The sequence below is a fragment of the Electrophorus electricus genome, chromosome 12 (assembly GCF_041902795.1).
Source record: "Electrophorus electricus isolate QZ-2024a chromosome 12, ASM4190279v1, whole genome shotgun sequence".
Taxonomy (NCBI): Eukaryota; Metazoa; Chordata; class Actinopteri; order Gymnotiformes; family Gymnotidae; genus Electrophorus; species Electrophorus electricus.
The window spans coordinates 6,549,747-6,560,000 of NC_137508.1; the positions used below are offsets into that span (position 1 = coordinate 6,549,747).

The 10,254-nt window shown below is 47.9% G+C and overlaps 1 protein-coding gene across 5 annotated transcripts in view; it reads right to left on the reverse strand.

Annotated features, from left to right (window-relative positions):
* smap1 (small ArfGAP 1) overlaps positions 1 to 10,254 on the reverse strand; it is a 69,768-nt gene that overhangs the window by 28,686 nt on the left and 30,828 nt on the right. The window contains exons 5-6 of one of the 5 annotated variants that reach the window (XM_027022955.3): positions 8,673 to 8,744; positions 7,366 to 7,443 (exon numbers count right to left, since the gene is read on the reverse strand). The exons of 1 other annotated variant lie outside the window; for it this stretch is intronic. In XM_027022955.3, the coding sequence (XP_026878756.2) occupies positions 7,366 to 7,443; positions 8,673 to 8,744 (150 nt within the window). Of the gene's footprint in view, positions 1 to 7,365; positions 7,447 to 8,672; positions 8,745 to 10,254 lie in introns of all 5 variants that reach the window. 3 more of the 5 variants (XM_027022954.3, XM_027022957.3, XM_027022956.3) reach the window with 3 other exon arrangements.

Sequence of the window (10,254 nt, forward strand, 5' to 3'; positions counted from 1 at the left end):
TGATAGTCTGACTTTTTGTCCAGTAGACCTGGCATGCAAATCCAAACTGGTTAAGACTATGGTAAGAGCACAGACAGATGAACAGTGAACATGCATGAAGACATAATGCCACATCTAATCCCCAGAAAGCATCTGGAGATTAGGATTACAGGGTGACATCAGATGGACATGCTTCATGAAGACCAATGACTGACCAGAAATCAGTTCCACTCTACTTTGACAAACAGCCAACGCCACACTGACCATAAAAAGCACAAAACAAGAAGAGAGACAGGCTAGAACAACAATAATACAGCAACACATTTCTAATATAGTACATCCTACAGACAAAGCAATTATAGTAGATAAATGAATCAAAATATCAACTTGACAAGAGTATCAATGAGAAAACGCAATTGTTATTACCATGGCTACAACACTGCTCTGTTTACTACTAATGACAAAGTTTCTGGAAAAATGTATTTGATTTATCAAATGAACTTGAACAAAACCTATTATATCTATAACACAGGACCCAGCAGGGAATATCATTTATAATCCAAAAGCATGTATTTATTTAATTACAATAATTTGAAGTCAAATTCCACACATAAAAAGAAGACAAGGACCAACAATTTATTTGCGTAAATGTCACCCTTTCCAGTATTAAATTGCACCCAAACAGAAACCTTGGATGCACCAGTAAATCAAGAACTTGAGGAAGCGGTCATCCAAATAAACGATAAGGCCAAGTTTAGATTGCTATCCTGCAGAGTTACTTTATCTCCTCATTCTTCATTGGAATGTACTGGAAAAGCACGTCACGTATCCTACCACGAACGCACACAGGCCTAATCTCTACCCTCGTGAAGCCACAGGACTCAGCTCTATGGTCGAGACTTCAAAGGTGCAAGAAAAGTGTTAACAGCAAGGCTGGAATTAGTGCTCATATTGCTTTCACCCAAACAAAACTGGCTTCATCAAAGGAAGATAATTATAACACCTGTGGTCTCAAAGGTATTAACTTCTCAAAGTAAAGCTGCGTTATTGGTGTATGTAAGCTTCATAATAAAGTACAATAGATTTATTTAGTACATTACAGAAATTTAGCATCAGAAAACCCTGTAGGTACATCATTCGACTTCTCCCCCATAGCATCATTTAACGCTGGCTGATGCATCGCAAATATCGATATATTTACTACCACTTTACACACGATATAAAAAATATATTCCATATTCGTTATACAGAGCGCTCCGAGCGCATATTACCGTCTGCGTGTGAATAAGAGCTGTGTAGCACGTCTCTTTCCTGATGAACTTTGTATTGTGTATAGGGAATGCACAGAGGGACCGTCAGCGTCGGGCCTGTTACTTCAGTCATGCATTTCCTGCTGTGCTCTGTGTTGCAAGACACGGAGAACTCGGTGTCAAACTCGGTGACTGCGGTGGCTGCAGACAACGGGGAAAAAAAACGGGGTTTTTTAAATTTATTTAGCCAAGACTGGATTTAGTTTAGCTAATTCGCTCCATTTTAACCGCCGATAATTACGTCTCCGCTCAATTAGCCACATAGCCTAGCCCACTCGAAACAACTCACCTTCACAATTACTACAAGAAACCAAAAACAAGTCAATGAATGTCATTTTGCCGTAGGCGCGCAGTGCGTTAGGCCTGCCTTTACATGGAACAGTTCACATACAGACCGCTCCATTCGCTACTTGACGCAGACTGAGGGAACGTCTTTTAAAGATTTAGCACAGATAAGGCGAATAACTTTAACCCTTTTAATAGCACACTAAATGTGACTTGATGCAGATTTATATGAACGGAAAAAAGCAAACGTGCAACATATTTCGACATTTGCCACACGCACGCCCTCTGTCTCGCTTGGGCGACGCGACACACACGGCACGGCGGCCCACCGTTGCCAGTGTGTGCTGTTGTCGCAATATTCGCCTCGTCCACCATGCTTACTCAGGTATCTCTCAGTGATGGCTGATAAATCTGTCAACAGTGGAGGAAAACGAAGCTAGTGGCGAAGATTTAATCCTAAAAAAGCCAACCGGGTGGGTTCTGTGGAAATGGACCGGTCTCCGAAAGAATGACACTCACCAGAGCTGTGTGACGTGCCAAGTATGCGGCAAAAAACCTCGCAACGAAACGTAGGAGCACAGCGAATTTATTTCACCATACCAAACTACATCATCCACTGCAGTTTGCTGAGTCAGTGAAATACCACGAAGAAAATACAGCATGCTCGTTTTGGTCTTACAAATAAATGCTAATACTGTAACATTACACTTTTAGGTTTTCATCACATCGTGTCATGTTGTATGTCGCCATTTCTCCTAAGCATATCGAGATATGAGTGTTTTCGTCCCATCACCCAGCCCTAAGAAGTGGATGGCCACTTCTGCCATCATTTGCACTATGCATTGAGGCAACTTGAGCTTAACGAGCATTCTGCAGTTGAATATCCATCACAGTATATTTTTCTAAGTAAAACCGATAAGACCCATCTGTTTTAAAAGCTAGTGCAACAACTCTGACAACTTGGTAGAAAGTTAATCATTTTTTCCCCCCAGACACCCAACAAATCCAAATGTTATTATTTAACAAATTACCAACTGCTGCCAGTCAAATGAGGAGAAAAGGTTATTACCCTTTGTATACCATGTTTTTCCCAATAACATTCTTGAGCCTTCATAAAAATACAATATATACAACTTTAGAAAATTAATAATTAAAATAATCCATAGCACACAAGACTGGAATAGTTCATTCTAATTTATTATTATTATTGTTATTTTTTAAACGGACCCAAAATGTTCCATGAATTAATTAAAGCATCATCTAAGAAGGCAAGGCACAGGACAATATGCCAAGTCCACCTTAAGCAATCGCTCCATATGGAAACATACAGCAACTATAACAGCTTTCTCCCGGAACACTGCAGCCCCACAGAGCCAGCTGCATGCGAAACCATCTGGACCCTGCCACCATCAGCTCACACCTCCATACAACTGTGCTTTGTGTGTGTGTGTGTGTGTGTGTGTGTGTGCGCATGTGTGTTGGGGGGGGAGATAGAAAGTACCCAGAAACTCCAACTCTCCTCTGAACTAAGTCCCATGGCAGCCTGCTGTCACAAGCACAGCAGGACGACAGACAGATCTGAACAAGGGCAGTACTCCTACAGATGCTCACACTACCTTTGTCTGTCTGTCTCTCCCTCCCTCTCCCTCTCTCTCTCTCTCTCTCCCTCCCTCCCTCTAACTCTCACACAAACACAATATCACACAGATACAAATAAAAACCCAACAAGGATGGCACCATTTCCTATGCAGAGAGCGTCACTTATTCCCCTTTGATAATTTATTCATGGCCCGAGGTCTGAAAAAAAACAACAACAACCAAACAAACAAAAAAAAAAAAAAACAAACACAAAAACATAAGCTTCCCCACCAAAGGGAAAAGAGTGGATGAGAGAGCTAGAGCCAGCTGAAACAATCACTCCTCAGTGGATGAAATCAAAAATACAGAGAAGCACAGCAATAGAAAAACACTCTGCACTAGTCAGATAATAAACACACAGAGAGCAGAATGCTGCAGGTGCCATATCTGGTTTCACACCAATCGTGTGATGTGTGTGTGTGTGTGTGTGTGTGTGTGTGTGGTTGTTGGTTGGGGGAAGGGGTCACTCTTAAGGAACAGTCAATCTTCTCCTTTGCTTTCTTGCAAGCCCCACCCACACGTATGTGTATGTGTACATATACACCCCTACACCTTCCAAATATGCCCCCCCCCCGGCAGCAACACACATTATAGATTTAAAGAAACAAAGCATAGCAACCAAGTAGGCAAATGTAAAAAGAGAGAAAAGGATGAGCATCGCATTAATGAATAGTTCTTATAAAATATCTGAAGCTGTATTCAAATCACTGAATTCTTGTCAGAGGCTGTAAACATTGTGAAAACTAGCACAAATACGACTTCAGCTGTCTGCTGCTGGCCTTCAGAAAACCCTAGAGAGACAGAGCAAGAGAGAGAGAGAAACGGAGTGAAAGGGAGAGAGAGGGAGGAAGCTGGCAGCCTGTGTCTGGACTACTGATCGGAGTCAAGGAGACTCAGAGCAAATGAAAACAATAGCACTGCAGTAGCCTTCATTAATGAGGAGTGCAGTTTTTGCCAATTCCCCTTAAAACCTAACGAGGATCATCTTGCGATGTGCTAATGAGAGGCAGGGGGCGGGGCTGAAGGCTTCAGGTTCAGTAAAAAGAAACACCCAAACCAGGAAGACGGTAAGATGATGGCCTCCGCTGACCTTGCTATGATATTAAACGACAGCCTGAAAAGGGATTGGGTGTGGAGGCACGTAGTGCTGTTTGGGCGCCTTAATTGAGGTCAGTCCTTATTTGTGGTCACTGCTCCACTTGGTTTGCAGGCAGTAAAGACCTCGTAAACGGCAGCTTGTCCCAGCAGGAACCAGCAGCACAACCGCAGGCTTCTGGGCTGATTGCTTCCAACCCGCATGCATCAAATCCCACCCCCAACCCCCCGAGCAACCTTCCCACCCTCGACCACCGAGGGAGAGATGGAGCGAGGGAGGAGGGTCTCTGAGCGCAGGTTCCCTGCCACCAGCCATCATTTACTGCGAGTAATTTTAGTAAAAGCCAGGGCTGGCTCAGGTGCTGCCTGACAGGACAGTGTGCACGGAGGGGCGTGTGAACACACACACGAAGCATTAATGTGTGCGAGAGAGAGATAGAGAGAGAGAGAGAGAGAAAAATAAGCAGGCCATGTGTAATATTCCTTCTCCCCATCCCTGCCAGCTGTTCCTTTGTGGGGTCAGAAGAACACTAAATGTCAGCACATTACCTTGTGCATTAGCCAGCTTTCCACAGAGCCTGGGCTAATGCATGCTTAAGAGCACATTCAAGTGTACACACACACACACACACACACACACACACACACACACACACACACGCACACGCACGCACGCACACGCACGCACGCACACACACACGCACAAGCACACACACACACACACAAGCGCACAATCGCACACATACACCCCTGAGATCTGACCGCTGCACCGTTATACCATGGAGGGAATTCTTAAAGAATTCCACATGCGGAAGCCAAGGGATGGCAGATGGAACTCAAACACGGGTCACCATGTAAGCAGGAAGCCTTCTGCACATGGGGCATTCAACCTGCTCCACGGCGAAAGGCCTGACAGACCCACCCACTCACACACCCACACACACCTCTGCATGATCACAGTGGAAAACGTGTCCGTCTCTGGAAGCTCGTTCCCATCCTTTAAAATTAGGAACTGCGGTCAACACACATGCTGCTGGCTAGCAAGTCTCACCTGTCTCTATGGTGACTACACTGTTACTTTGTGCAACTAGCCTGCTATATTTTTCCCTTTTGGTCAATTAAAAAAGGTCCGTCTGTTCTTTCACCATCGTCCTACACGCTCCCTCTCAAACAGCAAACACAGCCAGAGTGCTATATTAATCAATCCACACGATGACCTCAGGTCAGCGCTATACACACACCGCATTCTCAGAACAGGTGACGCGCAATCAGAGGTCAGGTGAGGGCAAGACTATAACCACACGCATGGACACGTGCAAGCACAGACACGCATGCAGACACAGAGCCAAGAGGTAACGGTAGAGGCTATGAATATCATTGCGATGGACTGCGCCCGCCTGCTTCTAATGCAGAAGTGCACAGCACTGGTGGAGCCTGAATCCCCAGGGGAAGTAAAAGAGGCGTGGGGGTCGTGGGAGGCAGCGTGCACAAGCGTGCGTGAGAATAGGACGGCTTAAAGCTGAGCCGCGCGTTTCCTTCTGCCTTCCAGGCTACATTGCATCATACTGTAATTCCATGACTGCATCCGTGCCCGACAGCCACTAGTGAGTAAAGGATGGAAAGGAGACCAACAATAATATTTTGCAGCACTGCATCGGTAAAGATTGTACTGTCAATCTTCAGGAATTTCATAAAACTACATTTGTTTCACGTTATTAGCATTACAATTATCTTCAAAATGGAAGGAAAAGGTGCTATTACTTTAATATCCCAAACACTGACCTAGTCACAGTATGGTGGCACACACACACACACACACACACACACACACACACACACACACGCGCAGGTGCGCAGAGCATGAGCAGCCAATAAGGAGAGTGTGTTATTAGTAACATCTCCAGGTGCTTGTGTAGGCAACGAGGCATGTGTGTTTTGTGTGCACTGATCCACGCATGCATTTGTCCTTAAAATGAGAACAACACAGTATGCTTTAACACTGAGTCTGGGCACCTAAAGGGGACACACATTTCCTCAAAAATGTATCTTAGAACACTCAGTGGCGCACCCACCCAGGCCTTGCCTGCTATTACATTCATTACAAACTCATTCAGCTCAGTGGGACCACCGGGGGCAATGGCCTAACTTGATATCCAAGCTACTTGCGCTGCCCTAACAACACTGTTAGTTTTAACATCCTGGAAATGAAAAGCTCAACAAACGATACTTTGGTTTTGGGCATCGATCTGAACCATGATGGTATTTTTTTTTCCCCCTTTTGGCATGGAATAAATTCCACTCTTACACACATGATAGCACCATCCCAACAGAGAAAAAAAAAATTTAAAGCAAGAAATCCAAGAATGGAAGAAAACAAGAAGCGAGCAAGACCGACAGAGACAGATGGAGAAACAGAGGGGCAAAGAAGGAAGACAGGTGAAACCCCAACACTTATCTTGCTGTGTCTTCCTCCTTCTCCTGCCCTTTCAATCATCCACCATCATCCTGGCAACAAATTAACTTTACCAGCGTAACATCAGGTTTCTTTGACTAACCACACTTAAGTAACTCCATTCCTTCTGACTGCTGGGGACAGTTTCCTCACGGCTCTGCGCAGAGACAAAGGCCTCCACCGGCCCCTGCACTCTACGCCTGTAGCAGTAGGTCCGTGTGGCCCAAGGCCACTTCCCACAATGGCCAGCACCTCGTACGGGGTCAGCGTGTCCGGCGTCGCTGCGCACCTCAGCAAGCAGCGACGCCGGACACGCTGACCCCGTACGAGGTGCTGGCCATTGTGGGAAGTGGCCTTGGGCCACACGGAGACCCCCAGCAACAAATGACACAGTGATGACCCCGCACGCGTGCACCCCTACGCTCTCAGTTACTGGCGAGACTGTGACTGCACCCAACAGGTTGAAAAATAAATAGCACTCTTCCATTTCCATTTTACATAATGTAAATCTTACATCAGCAGCCCATCACATTAGCCCTCTGCTTTGATGTCAGCAACAAAGGCGTACGAAAGCCGTGTCGTCAGCTGCGGTGCACGGTAGAGTACCTTGTCCAAAGCCGTCGGCTTGCTCCCTTTATCCGGTTCCTTTTCTCTCTTCTTCTCCTCCCTCTTCTTCTCCCTCTCCTTCTGTCAGAACGTAGGGAGAGAGACAACAGAGGTACCATACTCGTAGCTTCACCACAGCCATGCTTACACACGCCAGCGCGCCCAAGCACACACTTGAAAACGGCACGTGCTGCAGATGTAGGTGGTCTGGAGGGAAGAAACGCAGCGGCACAGATAAACTCCCAGCTAATCACAGACTACGTTACACTTGCCTGAGCCCCAAAACCCCGAGTGCGGGAGGTTCCCCTGCCACGTTTCTAAAACGTATTCAACGGCTCTCTACGTGGTCATCAAGGTCCGCTGCTCTAATGGGGGCCGAGCAGCCGCACGAGTAGGTCTGCGGTACGGACAGGGAACGGCGTGATTATGAGAAGGGAGCCGAAACAGGACATGGGTGGGATGCGTGAGGAGAAGCGTGCGTCCTCTTTACCGGCACATCGATGACTCCATTTCCCCTCTGCATGCTGGCGGAGCGGCACGATCGATTACCTGAAGAGTCTGCCGCTCAACTGCAGCCTGGCTACGCCTACGGAACCTAATCCTCACTTCGCTCAGCGGCGTAGACGCTGCTCTGCTGGCTGGTGCCTCTAGCGGTCCGGGCCCGTGGGCAGCCTGCGGCACCCCCCCCCCCCCCGGGCCATTGAGGAGCAGGTACGCTTGGGTCAGGATGGACTGGAGCTCCCAGTGACGCAGTCCTTTACTTACGCTCACACAGACACGTAGGCACGCCCCCATCTCTCAACCCCCCACCCCACCACACCACACACACACACACACACACACACACACACACACACACACACACACACACACACACTTCTCTCTGTCCCTTCTTCTATCTCTGCTGGAAGCCTCTGCAGTGTCATTTCAGAGGGGCTGGGACTGTTTATTCTGCTGAGAGCGCTCACTTAGAGAGCTTCCAGTAGACCTGTCCTGTCTGGTCTTGCTTGCCATAAAATCACTACTCTGAGGCATTAATAGTCGAGCTGGGAAATCTCTAAAAACACTCTCGGTGCGCAAGGTTGTATATGTGTGTCAGCAGAAGTCAGTATACCTTCCAAGGAGAGAAAGCATTTTCCTAAATAATGACTCATTATGTACCTCTGCACTCCGAGGACAAAAACACACACAGAGCTAGCCTTCATTTTAACGACAATATATGGCAGATGCACTGACACAGACATGGCACAGAGCACACTGGACGTTACACAGGGCACACGGCACAGGGAACAGGAACTCTACTGTACCTCCAGTTTGGTTTTCTCGGCTGCCTGTGAGGAGGGAGAGGATGCAGAGGGCAAAGCAGCATCAGAAGACTTCTGCAGAGAGGCAAGGAGGAGATAGAGGGAGACAGAGAACAAGAAGGCACAGCAATTCAGGAGCAAAGATAAAGTGTGGGAGACGAGCCAAGGAGGAGTTGAAACGGGGACCGCAGAAAAAGATAAAAGAGACGGAGAAAAAGCACAAGCAGGAGAAATCACTGTTAACGTGCAGCACAGACAAAGCTCGCATCACCCAACAACATGCACGCGCGCACACACACACAAGCATGGGCACGCATGCTCGCACACACACACACACAGAAACAGTCCAAAAAGCAAAATTAAAGCATTTGCATTTTTAGGAACTGACCATGCACGAAGCAAACACACGCAGCCGACTGATAAAGCAAGCTGCTGCTTTTGCATAAAGACCATTGCTGTGTACTAATTTTCCTCCCTACTGCTTCCTACAGACAGAAGCAGGGAACTCAGCATTGGGAAATCACTGGAGAATCCATTAGACAAACGTTATCTGGTACAGACAGTAGGTGCTGTGGATACTGATCAACTAGTCTCTCCCTCTCTCTGTCTGCCCCCACCTCTCTCCCTCTCCCTCCAGATGGATGGCCCACTCCTTTCACACAGCCCCACAAAGAGCCTTTCTCCTGGGAAGGGACAGAGCAGAGCTAGGCTGGGGAGCTGGAGGGAAGCCCTACATCTCGCCGTGCCTCTCCAGGGTCGCCCAGGCGACGCAACGGCGCACATCGCGAGAGAGCGAACAAGCACAGGAGTGCAGCGAGAGGGAGCACGCAGGGAAAAGAAAAACGACAGTCCAGGAAATCAGACAGGAAAAAAAAATAAAATAAAATAAAAAAGCTGCAGAGGAACAGACAGCCATGAGGGAGAGGGAGAGAGAGAGAGAGAGAGAACGGGGGGGGGGGGAGCTTGGTGGGGACAGGAAAGGAGTGAAAGAAAGATGACCCTTTCTTCTTTGTTTCAATAGCGAAGTGGTGCTGTCAGCAGCATGGCTCCGCGGAGACGGAGGAAAACACGCAGGTCCATTACGGCTTGGGCCGGTGTGGAGCTGTCCAGTCTGGGCCATTAGCAGCTGATGGATCCCACTCATAATCCTCCTTTATTGGGTTAGCATTAGCGCTCCGCCGCGCGGCCACGCCAGCACGGCCTCATTAAAGAGCCGATAAGCAATCCGTGGCCACGCTCCCCCTCCCCCTGCTTTAACAAGCCCCTCGCCCGGGGAAATAAGCAGAAAACGGCCCACTCGAGGAGGCAGAGGCGGATGGTCAGAATGCAGAGACAGCCATCATCTCCATCTCCATCTTAATGCAATCTGCACAGCAGCGCAAGGCGCCTGGTAATTGGGCTCGGGTCTGTGGAGAGGAGCTTAGCGGTGCCTTCAGAGAGATGGCTGGCTCTGTGTTGGCAGAGCTAGTGCGAAGTGTACTGCATGCAGCCAGCTGCACACGGTGGGTACGAACAGGTGCTAGATGACGGCAACGATGCTGGGACTGATTGCTGTCTGGACAGCAGAGTCCCTCGCAGTCTTCAA